This window comes from Sinohyriopsis cumingii, chromosome 13 (genome assembly GCF_028554795.1).
Source record: "Sinohyriopsis cumingii isolate HCF-2022 chromosome 13, ASM2855479v2, whole genome shotgun sequence".
NCBI lineage: Eukaryota > Metazoa > Mollusca > Bivalvia > Unionida > Unionidae > Sinohyriopsis > Sinohyriopsis cumingii.
The window spans coordinates 77,713,947-77,737,397 of NC_142973.1; the positions used below are offsets into that span (position 1 = coordinate 77,713,947).

General features: G+C 40.9%; 1 protein-coding gene across 6 annotated transcripts in view; it reads right to left on the reverse strand.

The window, feature by feature from the left end:
- Positions 1-21,717: 21,717 nt before the first annotated feature.
- Positions 21,718-23,451, reverse strand: part of LOC149785859 (PHD finger protein 20-like) — a 97,771-nt gene continuing 96,037 nt past the window's right edge. For all 6 annotated transcript variants that reach the window (XM_089979832.1, XM_089979829.1, XM_089979830.1 and 3 more), the window contains one exon: positions 21,718-22,242. In XM_089979832.1, coding sequence (XP_089835958.1) covers positions 22,106-22,242 — 137 coding nt within the window. In that variant the 3' untranslated portion in view covers positions 21,718-22,105. The remainder of the gene's footprint in view (positions 22,243-23,451) is intronic.

Sequence of the window (23,451 nt, forward strand, 5' to 3'; positions counted from 1 at the left end):
TGACGCGAAACAATTCGGTCGTCCAGTTAGGTAAGTAACCTTTGTCGAAAGTGCGTTTGGTTTTGCCAATGCGCACCCAATCTCCTACGGCCAACATTCCACTTTTCTTGGGGACAGCCCTCGTCGGGGACGTACCAAACAGACGCTCAAACACCAGCACTTCGTTGTCGGGAGTCACGTCTTGCGGGGCACGTCCGATGCTTGGATGGTAAGATTGGTTGTACGCTTGCACCAGGTGCGGTAAGATGTCGATGTACTTCAGAGTGTGGTGATGCGTAAAATATTTCCACATGCGTTCTTTCAAAGTGCGTTGAAAACGTTCCACGATGCTGGCTTTGGTTTCGGGATTCTCGGTGGTAAAAAAATGAATGTCACGTTTCTTTAATTCTTTTTGGAAAGCTTGGTTCAGAAATTCGGTGCCTTTGTCCGTTTGCCATCGAAGAGGGTGACGACCGCTTTGTTTCAACACTCGTTGCAGGGCTCGCACTAACTCGCTGCTCGATTTGGAAGTCAAGGGCACGACCCATGCAAATTTGGAAAAGACGTCGATGACACAAAACAAATATTTGTAGCCACGATTGTAGCTGGCCAAATGAGAGACATCGGCTAAATCGGCTTGCCATTGATGATCGATGCCTTCCACTCGGGTGCGACTTCTGGCAAACTTGCGTCGAATGGGTTTGTGTAAAGTGTAGGTAGCTTGTTCTTGTAACCATCGTTGCACTTGAGGTAAACGGAGACTTTTCAGTCGCGTTTTGGCAGGACGATACAATTTTTGAACTCCTGCGTAACCTGCAGGATGGGAGGGATCGTAGTAAATGCTGGCTAAGACTTTTTCCATTTTTTTTGTGTTGGGTGGTGTGTTAATAAGGCACCCACTCTTGGAGGATGCTACTCTTTTTCTCTTGGGGTATTTTCTTGGATTGCAATGCTTTGCGTGTGCGACCGGCAATAGGTGTTGAAGAGGAGGAGGATGTCTGAGCGGGGGATATCGGTTCTTGTTTATCTTATGTCTTCACTTCTGTCTTCACTTTCTTTTTCTCTTGTGATGAAGAAGCGGTGGCCATCATCTTTTTAATCCATCCAATTCTGGAGGTAGGTGGTGTTGTTAACTTGCGTACTTTTTCTGGTGGAGTTTGAAACCCTTCTTCTTCTTCTTTTCCTTTTTTTGTCTTGGTCACTGGTACTGGTACTGGTACTGGTGATGGTGCTGGACTTTTCATCAAGGTCTTAAAATCTTTCAGAGTGGGTAGAGCTGTTTCGTCTAAAGCTTTCTGGTGAAAGAGTTGCAGTCGTTGCAAGAGTTGACCGTACTTTTGCGATTTTTCTGTTTCGGACAAATCTTGGCGATCCATCAAGGACTGCAGTTCGTGTTGTAACTGGGACATCTCGCTCAAATTGGGATTGGGAGGTAAATGCGGGGTGTGTTGTTCTTGCCACCGATGGTATTCCATCCATCGTTTGTAAGGCACTAAAGCTAGTTTTCGTCCTTCCATGGGGTTGTCAGGGGTCGATTCTGAGATCTTGGAACTTCCGAAGGCCTTTTTATCTTGCTCCCACCAGTCCTCCCAACATGGTTCCCAAGACTCCTTTCAGTATGGGGCCTAACAAGAGAGGTAAAATACCTCCACGTTGCACTAACATCTTCTTCTTTTGACGAATGGGAATTTTCTTTTGAACCATTTGGCGAAGAACGTGACGATGTTTGCCTAAGCATTGTTTCTGGTGTTTGGACAAAGGGATCGTGCCTTTCAAAACGTTCAAACAACATTCGCACACGGTATCGATGACCTCTTTGGAGGCTGTTTGAATGAGTTTTTTTCGTAGGGGTGGAGAAGCTTTGGACAGGACAGATAACATGTCCCCATGTTTGGCTAAACGTGGTGGCAGTCCTTTCCTTTTCTTTCCTTGGGGTTTTCTGGAGGGTGACATCTTTGAGTCTTCAGGAGCACCAAAAAACACTGATACCCGACTTGGTCACAGGCCTTTTTTATACTGGAACGCGTCGCCACTGATTGTCTTTACGTCGTATTAGTTTGAGGACAGGCATGACACGTCGTGCAGGGGTACGTAACGGACTAAATCGAACCAGTTCTTGCTTGGACAAATCCAGTAAACTTTGTAACATGCCCGATCTTTCTTGGACTTTGATTTTGGGAGAAGGTACTTTGTGAGCAGCAGCCACTGCCACTAAATTGGAAGGTCCTGCCACTGGGGAAGTTCTTTTGGGGGTCATCAACGGAGAAGTTCTTGGTGTGATCAACGTCTCCAAGTACTCTTCAGTTCTGGGTGTCATTAACGGAGAAGTGGACAAACGTGAGGATGCCGGAGACGCAGTCACTGCCGTGGTGGCAGATCGTGGTTTGCGAGTGTAAGGTTGCGTCCTGGCCGAAGTGCCTCTCTTGCGACTAGTTTTCTTCTGTGGACTTTTCTTTTTCTGGGGACTTTTTTCTGTTTCTTTTTCTGGGGGCTTCTTTTCTTTTTCCGGGGTGGTGGTGGTGTCTGGTCAGAGGAGGGTCCTGACACTGGAGAAGTTCTTCTCTTTGGGGACCTGGTCTTTTTCTTCTTCTTGGGACTTCGTTGGATTTTTGTCTTGGGGTGAAACTTTGGGGGCATTAGGATCCCATCTTAAAAGTGAGCGAATGATGACCACTCCTAGAGTACAGCTCCCTCCAGGTTTCAAAATGATTTGTTTTTTGGTTTGAGTGTCGATGCGGGGATCGGCCAGTTGGACCAAAGCGACTTCGTTTCGATCGAAAAAGCGTTTGGTTTGATGAGGAATCTGAATGATTCCTTGGAGTAATTGACGTGCCGTCACCGTGAACCATCGTAAGACTTCTTTGAGACTAGCTTCTAAGACACGAGCTCGTGTTTGTGGATTTTTTTCTCGACTGATGCCATACAAGGCACGAATCAATTTGACGGGAAGATGCGACTGAAGGGACGTCATGTTCACACTGTGTGAGACAGACGAAAAAGGGTCTGAGGTTTTTATAGATTTTTTGATGGGGAGTGAAATGAAGTCGAGGACGGAGACGTGTACAGGACAGGTCCTCCATCTTGGCACCAGTGGTGAAACAAGTGGGTACGAAATCGCAAATCCTCGGGGGTCGTAGGTTTCAAATCGACGAGTAAATAGGCGTGTGGCGTTTGAGTGGCATCGTCGTACGCCTGAGTCAGCCAAGGCGTTCCTAACTGTTTGGCTAAGACTTGCACTTGCGATTTACCTCGAGGGCTTTTAAACAAGACCACGTAATGCGCATTGAGACTGATGGTGCGATGGGCTTTACTTTGTTGAAACAAATTTTGGGTGATGTAAACGACACTGGCATTACGGTGATGCCCTTTGCGCGTGAACCACAGTTTAATTTCTTCTTCGTCTTCTCCTAACATGTCGTCGAAAATGACCAAATGGGTTTGACGGGAGTCAGAGACGATGCCGTCGTCTTCTTTAGGAATGCCTTCCACAAACACGATGGAATCGCCTTGACTTTCTCGCAAGAGGCTGTACGCCGATTGCCACTCTTTGTAACACCACACGATCCGTTGAGGTGGCCGATCGATCAAAAGATGTTTATGTTCGATCAAACGTTTGACGAATTCGGTTTTGCCTGAACCGCTAGGTCCAGCAATGAGCATGTTAAAGGGATGGCGAAGATACAAAGCCTCCCAACTGGCACGATCTAAGTGTTCGTCGATGACTTTGACAGTAGAGGAAGAGGGAGCAGAGACAGCAGAGGTAGCCATTGTGTGAGAAATGTCACTTGTGACACGAAAAACAAACAAGACAAGAGTTTATATACTTTTTCAGAACACGTTTATTGAATGTTTTTTTTTCAAACATGAATACGAAAGACAAAAATACATAAAAGCCAAAGGCTTAAGTACAAGAATAAAAGGCACATGATAACCATGAACGTGGAATAAACACAAGTGTCTGTACAACATGTTTTGGGTAAAGTTCTAACCAGTTCTATAGTAGGGGGTAAGGTCACACAAGTGTCCTCCCGAAACGGTCTTTCAGGCCTGTCCACGACAGTCCCGTCCTGGGTGACGTGTTCTTCTGGCACCGTCACTAACACGGGTTGAAAAGTAACTTTTTTCCTTGAATAACTCTCGTGCATACTGGGCCACCTCTTGGGTCCAAGCCAAACCAATCTGGTTTCTTCTTCGTCAACGACATGGTAAGTTACTTCAATGAACAATGAACTATCGATCTTGCATAGGGTTCCTTTTTATATACAGACCAATACCGACGTGACCGTACGGCAACGTAAAGTGATTGGCAAGTCGCACTCCCTTCTGGTATACAATTTGATAGACTTTTTCCAAGGGTCGACTGACGATGTGGTGAGTGGGTAAACGTACAATCTTGTTCGGTTGATAGGTGGTCACTTTAAAGTTTCCATCCTCTCCCGATTGCAAGGCTTCTTTCAATACCCCAAAGTTGACCACTCGACTGGTACGATGATTCAGAGTCAGTCCTTTCACTTTGCACGTTGTGTGCACTTCTCCTTGTTTGTCCCGGTATTCGTAGCCGTAATTTTTGGGGCCGCCACTGACGAAACTTAGAATCTTGTCGTCGGGATGCTCGTCTGTCCAGGCTCCTAAACGGTCTCCTTCGATGTCAGGGTGATGTTGAATCGGGTGATGGATGTAAATGCAACTGTCCGTGTCAAAGTACAGGACGCGTTCCACTAACAGTTCTAAAGCTTCGTACAATTTTAAGCGAGCATGGGCTGTCACGTAAGCCGCAATGATGACATTTCCAAAAGGGTCGTCTTGTACAAAGTCCAGATCTTCTTCGTAATTGACCAAGATCAAATCCTCTCGAACGACGTCCACGTGTTTCATGTATTTGGTTTTGTCGTGAATCATCTGGAAGTAGCGGGAAGGTTCTGTCAAATATTCCGTCTTGGGTAAACACGGTCGTTGTGCCATTTTACCCCACAAGCAATTTAACATCACTTTGGCAAACGATCGCCTGCCTTCGTTTTTCTCGATGTGGTCTAAAGAGATGCCTTCTTGTTCGTAGTATTTCTCTTTGAATTGTATTTGGTCTTCGGGAGTGTGACACCAGGAAGGATAGCCGCTGGCTTCTTGCTTCAGTTTCAAAAAGGCATCCACGTAGTCAGCGAAAATGCCTTTCTGAGTAGGGTCACCCTTGTGGTACTGTTGTGTCTTGGGAAAGTGGCAAATTTCGTACACTTCTAACAGTTGGTATCCCATGTCCAGAGCTTTGAACAATTCTACGCTGACCCAGGTTCCCGTCAAGGCCCGTTCTTCCTGGCTGTGATGACAAGGCTGATCTTGGTTGCACGTTTCGGCACAAGGGAAACATCAGTTTGCCTTGACAATGGTGAGGTAAGACGGGATGGTATAGGTTCGTGGGAGGCAAAACTTTGCACTTGATCAAGCCTTCGTATTGTCGAATGTTTTTCAGGTCGATGTATTCCGTCAGCAATTGCGGGTGCCCTACAGGAAAGCGACAATATTTGCACACGTAGGGATACAGCGATCACACGTCCAAGTATTTGATTTCTTCTCCTTTCTCTTCGTCGGCTTGGTACAGCAAACAGGTGGCATTGGTCCTTCCTCCGTACAAACTATCCCTCGGGTTCAGTGGGTCCATGAACTGGTAACTTTCCACGCGGCGTTTAAACTCGGGATCGGTTTTCATACGGTGATCGTATTCGTGTTCTCACATTTCCACCACTTGGTATCCTTGCTGTTCTAACTTTAGGCGCCGCTGACAAGTGTCCTGGTACAAGTCTTCCATGGTCCGTTGTAAAAACTGATTTTTAGTGTCACGGTCAGGGTAGCAGACGGGACATCCGTGAAATAAGCAACCGTTAAACTCGTACACGATCTTGGGGTTTTCTAAGTCCCAACCATCGACCGAATACGTTCCGATGGTCTTTTCGCCTCCTCCGTTGCGGGCATGCTGAATCCACTTGTCTTCCTTGTCGCACAAGTAATGTAACCAACGTAGGGCTTTGACCGAGTATTGACGCTTGACATAGTTGGTCGTTTGAGGACTGATGACAGCCACGGTGTTTTCAGGCATGAATCGTTGGCGGTACACTAAGGAACACGCTTTGGCAATGGTGCAAGCTTCTTTCAAAGGATCGACCCCTCCGTGTTCCATGAACAGTTCTCGAAATTTTCCACAGCAACGTCGTAAAATGTCCACGTCGGAACGACAATACTTTAACATTTCTTCCTGAAAGTCGAAAGGGTCAGAGGCGTGAGCCTGGTACCAAGCGTAGAAAGCTTCTCGTTGTTCGGCACGCTTGTTGTCGGGGTCGTAATAGTGAGCCTCAGGCAAATGGGGTAGAACGGCGTGTTGATAGGCTTCTGTATTCAAAAAGTGAGGAAAGTACCCTTTAGCCATTTCTGTCATTCCAAACGTTTTAGGCATTCGACTCAAAGGCATGTCCAAGTAACTCATCGAATCTTTAAACTGCACTTGTTCCACTTGCATGAAAATGATTTTGGCTCCGTTCAAAATCATTTTAGGACGTTCGGTGCCATGTTCCGTATTGTACCTCAAAAGAAACTGTCCATCGTATCCGGAGAAATTGTGAGCCATCACCGTGGCATGACGATGACAATCTCCGTAACGTTCGATGTCCTCTTGGCTCCACGTCTTGTCGATGGGGTCTAAGACCCATTGGGCAAAATCGGCTAACGTGTTTGGTCCCCGAAAGATTTTTTCACGCCCTCCGGGAATCTTGCTGCAGTGAGGGCAATGACTGAAGATAGGTTCTTGAATGCACTTCTCGCACGCTCGATGAGCCACGCAGAAATTAGGAATGTGAATGCCGGTCTCTTGCATGCATTCGAAATCGAAAAAGATGAAATTGCCTTTCTTCTTGTGACCGTCCTCTTTCTCTGGTGGGGGTTGGTATTTTTGCACGTAGCATTGGTGTTCCAAGTCCACGATGTGGTGACAAATGTGACATTTTTTCTTTCCTCGACATACGTGTGCCTTGGCATTATTGGTAAGTATGCCTTGTCCACAGGTAGGGCACAATCTCAGGAGTTGACAAGCACATTTCTTCTGTGAACCTTGCGTCTTCAAATGTTGTTGGTAACAGGTAGGGCTGACAAACGTGCGCAAACAAGTTGAACAAGGCACTGGTTCTTCGCTCAGACAGGGTGGAGAGGCCAAACATCCTGGGCATTTCCATCCACAATGCTTGTGTTGCCCTCGATTGTTATAACCATAATCACATTTCTCACAATAATAACCGTATCGCAGGAATGCAGTGATACTGGTAATGGTATCGAAATGGTCATCGTGATGATAAAGGTGAATGTATTTTCCGTCCTTAAAATCCTGGCCTCGAAACAACAGAGACCCGCGCATTTCTTGAGGGTGCACTTTCAAGGTGTAGCGTGGAGCTAGGGCATCTTGCAATTTCTGCATCTCAGGAATGCCACAGGGTGTGTCTTTGGACAGACCAGCTTGTTGCAACAGGAGTTCTGCTTCGTTTCGTTGTTTGGCTCGGTTCGATTTTCGAATGTTCTCCCAGGTTCTTTTCCATTCTGTCGTGTCGTTCTTGTTGGCATAGGTTCGTCCCACCACGATGGTTCGGGCTAAACACATCTGGTCATGAGGGTTGTTAATTCGGACGAGACTTGTTTTGGTGTTGCGAAGGTCGTCCACCAATAACATCTTTTTGCGTCCGGTCCCTTGAGGAAGAGAGACGTGAGCCATTTTCAGTGTGGCTTTACCATCGGTGATGTCAAACTGGTCATTAGATTGTTGTACGTGTTGAATCTTGTCCATGACTTTGGAAGGGGTTAGTTCTGCGGGTCTGCTAAACTCGATCCAAACAGGGGATTTCAAACCGTCGTGATCTATGGATAGTGTCAAGCGATCGTCTTCTTTGGGTTGACATTGTCGCTTGAGTGCGGTGAGCAAAGAATCCCACATCTCGGTGATAAACCCTTCTGCTTTCTCCAAGGGTACGTCGGCCTTGAAATCTTTAAACTTCACCGTGTAGGTGTAAGCCGTGGTTCTAAATTTTCTAGAGGAGCGCTTTTCCGTCTCTCGAATGGAATAGTATTTTTCAGGGTTGACTAAGGGTGACGAACTTGGTTTAGAGGTTTCAAATTCTGGTTCACTCATGTCCTCTTCAAAATCACTGGCATGAATTTGTGCCAAGATTTCAGCTCTGGTACGAGGCGATAGGTCACGTTTCTGCCTCTTACTTTGTTCTTCTTTCTTCTCGAATGAATGGGATCGTTTCATCTTGAGTGCAAAACGTCAAATGACTCAAGTTTAAACACCATATACTAATTTATAGTCATGGCAAACCAGCGTATATAAAAAGGGTGTGTGTCTTGTCCTTTCACTATTCATTTCACTCTCAAGCCGAGCACAACGATGGAAGAGACTACCCAGATGGAACGTTTCGTCAGAGCTTTGCGAGGGGTCATTAGAAAATTCTCTTCAGACCAGCCGACGGACTACTCTCCTTCCTTTCGAGATAAAAGTCAAGATACTTGCTATATCTGTCAGAAGAAAGGGCATTGGTCTTCAGAGTGTCCAGACCGTCAAAAAAAAAAAAAAACAGGGGCTAAAAAAGACAAAAGTCAAGATACCTGTTATTATTGTAAAGAAAAAGGACATTGGTCTCCAGATTGCCCAAAAAAGAAACAAGAGGAGTCAGAAGAAAAGAAGGATTCTTCAGATGAAGAGAGGGATTCTTGGAAGAAGAGAGGGATTCTTGGAAAGAAGAGAGGGATTCTTGAGAGGAAGAAGAGGAAGAAAGAAGACAATTCTATTTAAAAGAAGCAAAGAAACAGGAGAAGAAAAGAAGAAGGGAAGAAAATGAGGAAAAAACGGTGAAGAAATTCAAAAAACAGAGAGACTAAACAAGGAGAAAGAAGAAGTCAATGAACTTTTAATTAAAGTGTTCTGTGGTGAATTGTGAATTGGATTGTAAAAAATGGATAAAAGAATACATGAATGATATAAGGTAAGTGTCTTTGAGTTTTGATTTTAAAATAAGAAGCTACACTCACGCACTCATACAAAAAAGACACGTACTATAAGGGTAAAATGGTTTGTTTTTTTTTTGTGTTGATTTTTGAGTTATTGGCAAATTGAAAGGCTATCTCTTTTCGAGAAATGTGGGTGGCCCTGAAAAGGGCCTTTTTATTTTGGTGTAGGGGTGAGTTTAACCAATCAACTATAACTGCCTTAAGCATTTGCCACGGCCGAGGCCTACTTCTAATGATTGGGTTGAAATCACTAAGGGTGGTACGATAGGCTTAGTCACAGGGTTGGCGTGTTTAGCTCGGGAAGGTCGTATTCTCTTCGGTCGTGATAAAGAAGTCTGATACATTTGTTTCAGACTTCTTAACTCCGCTAAAATGTCCAACAGTACCGTAGCCGTTTGATTTTCACCCTCTTGTTTCTTTGCTGCTACTTCTTCTTGTTGTTGTTTTTTTCTTACCTCTTCTTGTTGCTGTTGCTGTTGCTGTAGGAGAAAAGCTTGTTCCGCTTCCTTTTGTCGTTGCATAAATTTCTCCAATTCTTCTTTCTGTCTCTGTCTAAAATTCTCCACTTGCGGTAATGAAGAAGGTAACGAAGGTTCCGGAACAAATTCTTGCGAGGTAAGAAAATCCACAAAATCCCAATGTACCTCTTCTGAAAGTAAGTCCGGGTTCCCTTGGGCAGTCTCCCCTGCTGGTGCACCCCAATGGATCGTTTTCTGAGTTTCCGTCATGTTGAATCACTGTCGCATAGATTGACTGCACACAAGCGCTAACGAATCTATATAGACCAACTGACGTCACAGACTGCTCTCTTCGGATTGGATGCGAGCTGACTGAATTTTGTAACGCGTGTTCGGATTGGTGAATGAATTCAATCCGTTTCAATCCTTCCTGTACCTATAAATAAGCGCAGTTCACTGCATTGATTCACCTATTCTCGTCGCTTCAAGATGTGGACCACAGTTGAGTCATCCACCCTTGTGTCTTCCATGATGTTTAGGACGGACATGCTCATGTATGTCAGGTCCAAGTGGACTGTTGTTGATAGGACAGATACTAGTCAATGGATGAGGAGAGTTTACATAGAAAGACAAGGATGTCTCAAGAGGGTACTTGTGTATGGACCGGCAGTTAGAAGGAGTTTAAGAAGAAGAAGAAGAAGATGTGACAGATGCCATCTATGTTAATATTAATATTAACATAAACCCAAAGGCCCTTTTCAGGGCCAGCCATATTTCTCGAAAAGAGAATGACTTTCAATTGCCTAGCACATTTTTTAAACTTTAAAAAAACAAAAATCCCATGTTCAATTCCCCTTGTCCCTTGACAGACCCAAACTCTATTCCCCATGTTCAATTCCCCTTGTCCCTGGAGTGACCCACGATTTTTCTCCATGTTAAATTCCCATTGTCCCTAGAGTGACCCACGATTTTTCTCTATGTTAAATTCCCATTGTCCCTAGAGTGACCCACGATTTTTCTCCATGTTATATTTCCATTGTCCCTAGAGTGTTCCAGGGGTCTTTTTAATGCTAAGTCCCATTGTCCCTAGGGTATCCCACTTAACTACTTATATTAATAGAACTTGTGTTTATAAATCTTAGGTTATTTTTTATAAGTTTTTTCTTCTCATTTTCATTTTGTATTCTAGGGAAATAAATTATTTGTTAAATTTTACTAAGCTTTTGTTGTCTTTTACTCTTTTTGTTACTTATTTTAAGAGCACAGACTCGTAACAACCTCAATGTCAAGTTCCCAACCTAAGTTATTATGAAAGAGAAGCTCCCGTCAATAATTTTATGCATTCGTTGTTTAGAAAAGCGGATTTGTACTTAAATAACAAATTAGTCGGCAGAAACATTGATACATATCCTTACTTGCATGGAAAATCTCTTGACTTACAAAAAGAAGGCAAGTACACACATCTATATGCTTCCATGGTTGAGAAAACCTGACAATTTGGACAAGTTCAACGACACAGAGTTGACAGATGTTGGATTTTAGAACTGACAGATTGTTTGCATATGGACATGTCGTTGAAAGAAGAAGTATGTTAAATGGAGTGGATATATGCACGATGCTGAATGGTACCGTGTTCCATATGTTGACGGGTACAAAAGGAGCATCGAAGAAGCTAAACTTTATGGGCACCGTATGGAAGTTTTATTTTAAAGTGGGAAACAACATTAGTCAAACTTTGAGAACGACAGCCAGTTATCCTCTACGACGAGTGGAAGTGAAAATGGCTTCATTGTATCTGGACTTTAATCCAAGACGAAGATCGCGTTATCCACAGAGAACTACCGAAACGTTTGTTGACTGGCATCTTCAGCACTGCAACCCTTAATGGAGCCATCGATCAAAACCCTTTCGAGTAGCAACACTTCAACGCATCGATGATAGACGTCGTCTGGGATGTCCATACATTGTGTATCAGCCGTTCTGAACCTAACATTGTCCAGAAAATTACTTGAGGTCTTACGTGAGACTTTGAAGCCACGTGACAGTTAGGTACCAACAGCAGCCAAAGCATTTCGTATAACGATTATGCAGGGGGAATATGCTTTGTGGGTATTTGATTTTACTCCAGACCAAAGCAGCGACGTGGGACATTTCCATCCTATAAATTATAGCCTTCTTTATGTGGAACTTCTCTTTGCAGTAGCTCTGGCCAACAGAGTGAATGTAATATTGTATGAGAAAGTTCACAATAATCTTGAAATGAATAATTTGACAGGAGCCATCCTAAACTATCAGAAAGATGGATCAAGGAGACACTATGGATATAGGCGATGAAGATATTTTCCTGCCAAGAGAAGAAGACAAAATCATTTCCAGATGACCAGAACAAGTACATCTAGTCTCCTGTTTTGCTACTCAGACCTGCTTGAAAGAATCGCCAGCTTGACCAAAGAACATTGCTATAGATGTCAAATTATTGATCATCCTTGTCAGAAACAACATGAGAGATATTTGATAAAGAGTCAATAAGAGAAGTTTGAAGAGTATCTGAAAGGGGCAAGTGGCATAAAAACTTTCTTGACCATTCCTAACCTCCATCAACTTCTCTGGAGATGAGACATACGGGGCCGTCCATTTAGTTCGTACGCATGGAGGGAGAAGGGGGCAATCCAAATGGATACGCTTGCGTATGGGGGTCTATTTATAATATACGTACGCATAGGAAACAGTGGAGGGGGATTTTAAACCTCGATAATAATGTGTCTAACACGTAACGTATACAACTGGGTTCAATTGATGTTGAATTTTAACGGACACTAGACAAACCTTTTTAAGTTACGCAGCCTATTTCTTTGATGCAGCCAGGCATTCAACGTCGGTGGACTATGTTTTATTAAACCCGTTAATATTATTAACCCTTGATCGTTTCTGCGTGAATTAAATATAGGCCGTTCTATAAAATTCGCGGGGTGGGTGGGTGGTGCGTTAAGCGTACGTACGCGTGGGTGCGTGTGTGTGTAAAAAATAGTACGCATGTGTACAGGGAAGAGGGAGGGGTCAAGCTTTGCCAGATTTTTGCGTACTTACTAAATGGATGGCCCCTATCGAGATTCTCTTGCAAACTAGGTACGGAGACTACCTGTTGTTTATCCATCGACTTACCCGACATAAATTTTCAAGGAAAAAATCATCTGTGAAATAATGTCTTATCATTAACTGTGAAGAAAACAAAGCGATAGAATAGATGCATGGGAACTTTTCATTACCTTCTGGCTCACAGTTCGCACACAACTTCTTGTAATCCTGTGGTATGTGCTAAATATGAACTTTCCTTTAAAAAAAACCACTGAATATATTCATGCCTATGGCATCTACGTCTCCAACGGTCACAGTGAGGAATATTTTTTTTTTTTAGGATTACCTCTCTGGAAGACCTCGTTGACTCTATGAGAAGAAATTCTGCATCTACTAAATCCAATAATGTTAGGTTACAAGGATCAGATTCCATTGTTTATACTATTGTGTGAAACTTCTTAATCAACACAGTCTTGGATTTCACCTGGAACAGTATTAGATTTAGAAATGATAGTTAAATAAAAAGGTAGTTTTGTGAAGATTATAGCTATCTGTTTTCTTTGGCACAGAAACGTAAATCCAGTCTGACTATAATGGTGCCAGTTATGCAGATATTCAAATATGGCATTGCTATCATCACTGGTATTTTGTTTTTCAATCAACAAGTACTGCTTAAACAATTTGTCAGTTCTGTATTCAGAGTATTTCTGCTTTAATAATTACACGTTTTGACGACTTAACGTTGGTTTGACATCTATGCTACCAATGTTTAGGTGTTTGATGCAAATATTGCAAAGTGCCTGGCATATCGCACTTCATTCATTCATCCCCAAGAGATAATTACAATGTTTCTATTCCACTTAAGACGATGTAAATAAAAAGAATAAGCATGCTAAATGAAAATTTATTTTTAACATCCTTAGCAATTTCTTTCACTTCGGGTTAATCACTATTTTGATAGTGTATCCATTTTTCATTTTATTTTTACAATTCAAATTTTCATTTAGCTTTGCTAAATTTAGTGTTAAGACATACACGATATGTTTGATTGAAAACTGCCTCTCCAGAAAAATAAAATACCCCAAATTGGTTTTGTTTTGTAGGGCTTAAAGCCATTTTTGAGTACATGATAGTAGTCTATACATGGTCAGCAGTATATTTGGTGGAGGCCAAAATGCCAAATTTTCTCACTTACCTACATTGCTTCAGTTCAGACTCAAAATCATGCAGGCACAGGTGAGATGTGTGACTGAGTTGTAATTGCAAATGCCTTAAACACTCTGCCACCCAGGAACCTACCCTAAACTGAACCAATCAAAAAAAATTTTTGGTATAAATATAAATAAATAACTTCTGTTGAATTAAACAGTAAACGACAAGTTCAAATTCAATGTTTTGGCTATTGTTTAATAATAAAAAATGGCAATTACTTATAAAACTAGAGATTTTTTTGTTGTTCAATTTATGTTTTAGCAATCTTTAAAACAGATTTACATTGGTATCAAGCCTCATAGTCAAAGAAAATTCTCACTTCTGAGATATGTACACGAATCAAGTTAAAGGAGCCGCTGTTTATACTGATAGTGAAGAAATAAATGCCAAATGCTTGAAACACAGCCCCAAAGTTAAAATCAACATGCAAAATAACTCCAGAGCATACATAACTACAATATCAAATTATTTGATTAATTAGAGAACTACACACTAAATGTGACATTATTTGTGGATTTTTGAAACCGACAAAGTTGGACACATTTCCCATTCAGATCAATTACACAAAAATGATTCCAATGGCTAGTATTTGTTTATCTCTTTCCCAGTTGAAAATGTTTCCATGGAAACTTTACTCATATGTTAATGGCCAATGTAAGCAATCGAAAAATAAACAATCAAAAAAATAAATATCATCATAAAAAATGAAGTTTGAATTGTCCTTGTATGCCTGTAACATAAATTGTCACTTAAACTAGTGCCAAAAATATCTTTATGTGGTTTATGTGTAGTTTACATTTGTACATTGTGTCATAGACAAGAAAGATATTACATAAATAATTACGACTTAAATTTTAACAATTGTGTCTGAAATTTACATGATCCCATCATATTAACTAACAATCCATTTGCTTATTTGTATTGAAATGTGTTGATACTAAAATACATTAGGGGTCTGGACGAAATCAATTTGAAAGTCATCAATAACAGGATTATAACTAATACTAAATTACTAATTTAAAATACTAAATTAACAGCTATTGAACTTTAGACCTAGTGAGATATCCAAACTGACCGCTCCAGTGGCCCAGTGGTTAGAGCGTCCATCTCGGATGCGGGTTCGAACGTTGACCAAGTCATATCAAAGACTTATAAAAACGGTACTAACAGCTGCCTCGCTAGGTGCTCAGCATTAACAGGTTAGTGTTATGACTGGTCGGCCTGGTATCAGGATAATGTGACTGGGTGGGACATCATGCTACATGTATGCGGCATGATGCCCCAGTGCTAGACATCCCTATGAACTGCCACAATGTAGACATCGTAGCGATATGACTGAAAACTTGTTAAAGCTACATTAAAAATCCAAATCACACAGACACCGACACACAGACAGACAGACAGACACACACACATACATATCAGAACTACAAAATGGGATGTAGATTCTCTGGATGTGTTCACAGGGAAACATTTTAAAGCTCACACTGAGAGAACGAGTCGACACAAGACAAAGGCCAGTGCCTGGCATCCAACAATATTTAGAACAAAATGAACAAAGTTTAAAATCATTGGAGGGCTACAAAAGAGCTGAATAGTGAAATTCAACAAAATGATACAAAATTAAAATGCTAGCGAGTGATTTTAGCATAAAAATGTAGTTTACTGTGTGTGATGTAACTTTAATTTTAATGGTGTAATAATTACATAAGATTCTTCTGGAGACCATGATCCCTGAACCAGTCTAGTCTGGCTGTGTGCTCAACTATGAGTCTGAAGCTCTGCAAACAGGAAAGAGTGGGTTGGGAGGCTGGGGGGATTTCGGACAGAAACCAGTTCCGATTTGTCCAACAATTCAGATGATAGAGGAAATCCCGACACTGAGAAATCATATCATACAAGGGGTTCCTGTGCGGTTTCCAACCAGCTTAAAGAAAAAGTCTGGGGAGGATGCATGTGCAGTCTGCCTAGGGGAATCAGGTCCACTGCTTCGACATATAAATTGTTTCTAAAATAAATTAAACATAATGTCTTAAAACACTCATATTATTCCACCGTAGCTTTAAAAGAAAATCTTTGAAATGTAGTACATAATTTGTGAATGCTGTGAAGTCTTGAGCCAAACTATTCCCAAGGACTTGGGTGCATTCACATATATTGCAATCTCGAGCAGCGAGGAATGTGAGTTTGCTCCCCTGTAAGGGTATAATGGATTCATCCCTGCGCTTCGGTGTTAAGAAACATTACAAGACCTGTTCCAGAAGATTTATGAAAACATCCAGACTTGTATGATAGCACCTTCCATTTTCCATATATGGCCCTATACTATAGGCTATAGTTTGACAGCTTGAGACTTCACAGTTCATGACCTATGCAAAATCTAATACTTTTCTCATCATGTATGTATAAAAAATTTGTGGAGCCAGTATCTTAGAAAAATTTACTGAACTGGCAGTCGCTGAGCAAACATCCTAATTTATTGAATCATTCTGATATATCACGTCTTGTGTTAATGAATTAGCCAACTTAGAACACAGTAGGCATTTTTGCAGTATTTTTATACAATGCTAGACGTATTGCTGTATTTAAGCAAAATTTACAATCTTTTATTAAATGACAAATTTAAGTTACAACAATAAAAATTGTATTGTAAAACTTCATTGAAAAGTAAATCTTCACATGTATATTAAGTATTATATAAATTTGTGTAAATCATCGACATGTGATGCTTAAGATATTGATTGCCAATAAAAGTAAGAGTCTGAATATTTTTGTATATTAAATTTTTTCCTTCGAAGTTGGCATTCCGTCCCTTGGACTAATACATAGTATTCAATCGCTGCTTGGGTCCTTGACAAGGTATGAACGAAATGTCTTGGGGTTGAAATGTCCAGGGGCTGTTCCCAGGAATGGAGTAAAGTTTTGTCTTATTGTTGACCTTTCCTCCCTAAAGAGATTTCTGCAAGAGGACCTATTCAAGATGGTGATCACTTAATGGACTGTTTATAGATGTAAAATGATGTAGGTCCATGGCCTGCAGGCATGACCTAAGAATGCTGTGGTCCAGTTCCGGAAGTTCATAGTTATGTGTAGGGAAAGGACAAGCTGTTTGAGATACTGGTTAAAAATTCAACTCAACCATGTCATTCAAACATGAAAAGTAGGTCACAGTGACCTGCTTAATAAATGAGCGTAGTGCAGCAAAATAGTGAAACAATAAAATTTAAAGGATTGAAGGCTCTAGTGTCACTAAACAATAAAAGATGAATTAACTTTTACTCACAAGTTATTATGACCTACATTAAGTATATCCGACTGAAACTTAATGTTGAGTCTAGACTTAATATGGTGAAAATATATGGATGGTGCAGTGAACAAACATACACAATTAACTCAAGCTTGAGAAATTGGTTAGGTTCCTACATTCCCTAAAGGTGTTAACATTCTTGAGAACCTAATCTTTTCTAGTAAAATTTGTTTCTTCATGAATACTTACCCAATCATAATATCGTAACAGAACAACTACTACCTTGCAAATACAGCCCTCCTGGATAAAGCTTATAACTAGAAAGCGCTAAAAGTTATCTGCCCACTTATGTAGTGATCAGGCAGAGTAATCTCCCTTGGATATAGGGATTGGCACCAAAATCCATGAATATCTCACTGTCAGCAAAACTCATGAATACTACTGAACATCTGGCATGTACTCTATCTGGATGTAACTGTGGGGAGGCTGTGAGTGTATGTGTATTATGATTGGGTAGGTATTTGCAAAAAAAACACATTTTACTAGAAAAAAATAGTTGCTTCTTTACATCCGTTACCCAATCATAATACCTTAAGAGAATAGGTAAGAGGCAGAGAGAAATACATCCCTGTACCCTGGAGATGCCATATCCTAAGGTATGAGACAGATTCTATCTAACTCAACTGGAGACAACTCCATATGTATGGGAGTGGCTTCAATATGGAAAACCTTTCCCTCCCGCACATCCAGTGGAAGTTGTGAAGCCACATCTTATGAAGCTGTCAAACAACCTGGAAAGGTCACCCGTAGCACCATGGCTAAATCCCCCACCAGATCAAGCTGAGCTCTTTAGGATGAATGGTCTTTGAGGTAAGAACTAGAGAATGTGGACTCGTATCTCCATCCCACAGCATGGATAATATCAGTTAGAGAACATTTCCAGTCAAAGGATCCAGTCTAACCTCATGAGCCAAAATGCAAATTTATCTAAGTTAGAGATATTTCTTGATATGCAGAGTGAATAACCCATTTAACAGAAGATAGGGTATGTGCCATTATACAGTCCTGTCCCTGTTTGAAAAGTTAAAAAAAGGAATGATCTACCATGACACAACAGCTGTCTTTTTAAGATACCACTTTAGGACTTGCACTGCATCCTGCAGGTGGCCTTCAGTGGAAGAGTCCAGAGTACAATGATTTCAGTACAATGGTCTGGTTGCCCATTTATGGAAGCCTGATGATTTAAGGGGGAAATGTCATAAGTGAAACTGACCCATCTTGTTAAAGTGCATGTAATATTGGTCCCCTGATGGGGCATGTATCTTGCTGATTCTGCCTGCTGTTGCTAATGTGACAAGGAACAAGGAAGCAAGTCTTGTATGAAAGGTGAGCCAAAGATGCCCTTGAAAGCAGTTCAAATGGTGTTATGTTATACCAGGTTAGTACCCATGATAAATACCACATTAGGCATAGCGCAAACATTGTTGGCCGTGTATAATGAAAGTTGAAGAGGAGGTAGGACAAGTCTTCAGTTTGTCTGATATCCTCTCTTCCATGATGACAAAAGGTCTCAGCCATCATAGAGCAGTAACCTTTGATTGTGCTCGGTGCTAATTGTTTCTCATCGAAGAGCCAGAGGAGGAAATCGGCTATTTCAGGTATGGATGCTTGTAGTGACAGAATGTGTTCATACACAACTGTGTAAAACTTTTCCATTTGCCTTTTAGAGTTGAGGACCTTCTTGCTTGAGAGATTCTCTCCATCAATGATTGTGAGACCTGTTTATTCTGAGGGCCTGTTTAATATGATCCAGACATGCAGGTTCAGAAGCTCTGGACTGGGGTGAAACAACTGCCATTGTGGTTGTTTGAGTAGATGAAGGAAATTTGCTATTTTCAAGGGAATTTCCATTGTGAGATTGAGTTCACTGTTCCACAACTTCTCCCACATGAGTGGTGCAATGAGGACGAGGTGACACTACGATCCAGGCTGTTCCAATCAATGGATATTGCATAAATGCAGCATTCCTTGGAAACCACTTGTCAGGTCCAATGATTTTCATGGCAAATTCAGCAGCAAAGAAGTGAAGCCTGCCTCCTACAGGGATTTGTAGACAGGGCAATGAAGAGATGATGTCATTTCTGAGAAATTGAGGCTGTCATGTGGAAAAACTTTGGCATATGTGATTGCTACTTCTCCACCTTTTGTCCACTTTGGTTCACGAGGAATGTGGTTTTTGACACGAGGAACTACAATAGGAAACTGGTCATAAGTGTGTGTTCGAGTTGTGTCTCATGGATCTTTCTGTTGGTTTCCCAAAAGGTCCTGTATCGGTGTTGTGGTTGAGGGGCGGGAGAATTCATCTCCGTATGGCTTGTTTGTGTACTTCATTGATCTGGCTGTTAAAAAGTAGATTTGCGGATAATTATTGTGATTGTAGCTTGGCCATATACTGATCCTTAAGGAAGGTGGAGGTGGAGATCAGTGCATCTCATTCCACAAACTGTAAATTTGCAGCTGCTGTGATGGCAAATGCTCAAGTATGTTGAGCAACTCTGTTCAAGACCTGGGCCATTCTGAAGTCCAACTCCCATGTAGCTACCATAGAATTCAGAGTAGATAATGAGCTCTGTACTGCCTGTTGGAAGATAGCCATTGATACCAAGTCCAATACAGAGCTCATGGCTAACACACTGCAGATCAATTGTTGAGTGTCACTGAAAGATATTCGATCAATATAAATAGAATATGGTATCGTCATCCCCAAAGCTGTGTTGTCCTGGTCAACTGCTGAGGTTTCCAAATGAAAAACTGGTGCATGGTAATAGTAGAACTGCTGACTATAAGTTGATGGGAGGTGTTTTGTAAGAAAAAGAGATGGCTGATGCTGGGGTCTTGTAATTGATAACAGTTACAAATGTCTGACTGCCAGCCTGAGGAAGTATTCTGAAGTTTGATTCTTCTTTTCTCGTGATAAGATCAACAGAAGCTGGAGGTGAAGTAATGGTCCAGGTTGGTAAGGTAGGAAAAGGTGGGCAGAACTTCAGGGGTGAAAGGCAGAAAACTTCATCAAAGGAAGCTCTTAAGGCTGAGTCTTCCTGCTACACAGTGAAATGAAGAAGTGATGAAGGAGCCTGAGAGCAAGCATCATTTTCTCTGCTTGCATGAGTGAGGCTGATGTCTCTTGAGCTGCCAGAGACAGAATTGGCGAAGAGTGTCGAGGTCAGCTGATAACAAAAGTTGTGGAGCACCCTGAAGTAGAATTGGTGGTTTCCAATTGGTCATCAATTAAAGAGTCCCTTCATGGTGACCAAGGGCTGAGAGAATTGAGAAGTGGCATCTGTTGAAAGTTGAGCTATAAATTGAGTGATGTGAGGTCATATTTGGTTAGACTGGTCTCCATAATTGCCTGTATACACCAGGTTCATCAGACTGGATGATAGATTGATAACCAGAAAATTACTGTGTTGAGGTCTTTGTCCCTGAAGAGCTCTTATGGCAGGCCTAGTCCTTTCAAAATGGAAAGAGGCCATGCTGGTAGGGAGGATGTTGTCCAAGTTATGATGATGGGACAAGTTATGAGATGTCTGATCCATGTGATTGGTCCATGTATTGGTGGAGTGAAAGGATACTTTGTTTTGTTTGTTCACATGCTGTTTATCATCTAGAGCTGTAGAGTGGAACCCCAAGAAGGCAAGGCCTAAAGGTAAAGAAAGCAATGAGGAATCCTGTGGTGATGACATATGTGCCAGGGCTGTCTTTGTTTCTTGCATTTTGGAACTGGAGTCTTTGTTCATTTATCTCTCTTATCCACCGAAAAGTCTGGCACTGAGGACATGTCAACATGTAATCCTATTGTGTCTTCATCCTTAGTCTGCGCTTTACCCATGTTCTAATCTGTAAGACAAATAGAGCAGAACATATAACCCTGTTACAGCGCTTATTAATGAATGCATAGTACTGAACTATGCCTTCTAGCATTAACTGGATAATAGCAGAGAAATTTTACCAAATAATTTACCATATTACCAGTGAGAGGTTCAAGGATGACCCATACGTGTAAATGCAATGAAGGTTGGCATCCTGACACTAAAGGTATTAGCAGAGAAAACTCACCTGTATGTAGCCAATCGTTGTGGAATTGCACATACATTAAAAGTTTTCTATAGGTCTCAGGGACTGGCACGTTAACTTAATTGAAAGTACAGCTAAGATATTTATGGGTTTTGCCGCCAATCCCTATAATACAAGAATATCACTCTGCCCAACCACCACCTAGGTGGGCAGATAACTTTTAGCTCTTGTTAGCTAGAAGTAGTATGCTATCTGGGAGGGCTGGATTAAGGAGGTAGTTGTTTCCCTAATATATTATGATTGGGTAACATATTTAAAGAAGAAACATCAGATATCAATTTGGATGAGTGAAAGTGAAATTGATTCAAGAGATAGATGTAGAATTAGTGAATCAAAATAGACAATGCAGTTAACCATGAAAAATACTGTAGATCACAGTGACCTAATTTTTGTATAGAGATGCAGCAACATACAAATTTTGACAAGTAGGTGAAACAGGGTCCAAGATATGAATGGTATATAGAGCATGAACCGATTAAGCAAATGAATTCTGAGGCAAGATACCATCTTCTCGACTAGTAATTATGTTGGCAGGGAGATAAAAAGTGACACAATCGAATGACAAAATACTTGAAAAAGGCTGCAAAGATTGATTTTATTTTTACATCAATATTCACAAGAAATATAACATCATATTTACAAAACAAATGGATGAAAATTTTCTATTGCATGCAACTAAGTTGGATTCAAGTTGTTCTTGTTTATTCAATGATATAATATGTATACAGAATTTCATAACTTTGATTTTTCAAAAAACCCTTGTTTCAAGAAAGATGTTCAGCTGATAGCACTGCCTTAGCTAGTTTTTATAAAAAAAATTAAAATCATTTAGTCAATATTACCACAGAGTGATAGGTCCTGGTGTTTAAAATGATGCTTTTATGTGAAAGGTCCAAGGCAAAACCTTACAATAGAAAAAGCTGATAGAAAAGATTTTGTCAATAAAGTATTTATATTGTTCCTATCAATGAAAGATAGCCATTTTCTTCACTTTATACAGGTCCCTTTGAATGGTTCTCAGAGATTTTTTCAAGGCTGGTACATCAGACAGTGGACTTCTTGGGTTGCTGTGTGCCAGTCTGGGGTCAGAATTCTCCAGGGCTGCAATTAAGATGGTTTAATAAAATCTTGTGTATAAATCAGGTAATTTTAAATATCTAAGGTCTTGCACAAATGATGTATCCACTGGATACTTGTACATGGTAAAAAAAAAAAAAAACTGCAAACATTACACACTCAAACCTGTTATCATATAAAGCAACAGAACATAAAAGGTCTCTGCTGTTTAACTATAAATGGTTTCAAGTAAACAGCATAAATCCTGAGCTGGTGGTGTAATTTGTAATGGCAGATCTGTGTTTATGCTGCCTGCAGTCAGGTGTTTGTTTGATATGGTACAAGAGATAATGTTTTCTTGTGTTTTTATTGGTTGCAATGGTATTTTAACATGTTATTGGCTATACTATAGTGAGGAAAAGAGATGCAAGTTGATTGCTGCAATGGGCAACAGTTTCCTTATAGGACACATGTTTGATGACACAGGCACATTTGAGCTGAACTGTAGCAGTTGCCTCCCTATAAGATTTTAAAGAGCTGCATTGCTAACAAAAGGCTGGAAAAGTTTTTCTCTGCTTAAGAAAAGATTGATGATGGGGTACTAGCCCTGATTGATGACATAGGTACTCATCCTGATTGATGATGGGGTACTCATGCATGCGTATCATTTATAATTATTATTTATTTACAAGTACATGGTTTATTTGTCTATATCATGTAGTCAAGAAATTGTTAAATCATACTGTAACTGGTCTAGTTAACATAATGTTTTCTATTTATATAAAGGATGTAAGTCTTATATATTTGTCATTGAGAGCCATTTTTTTCTACATCCATGATAAACGTTCACCCTGCTGAATACCCGCCATTATGATGTCAATGATTAATAGCTCACCTCTATCATGCTTTCTGAGTATTTGCATTCTAATGAATTGACAGAAACCCCATATATTAATTTCATTTTTCTGGCTGTTTTAAATGAGCACTGATCTTAAAATCTACTTCAGAACCAATTGTCGACCCCTAAAAGCCCAATTTTAATGAGTGAAAGTCACAAGATTTGAGTAGTCCTGACAAGTGACAGACAGTATGAGCACTAGTAAAAGCATGCCATCTTCCTTTGCCAAGGGTTATTGATCCATTTTCTTCTGTATCACCCTTGGCATCTTTAAATAGCAGAAACAGTGATTGAATAAGTGCCCTCTTACAGATAAACAAATCTTGCTCCTAGCAAGCAAAATTGAAAATTAAAAA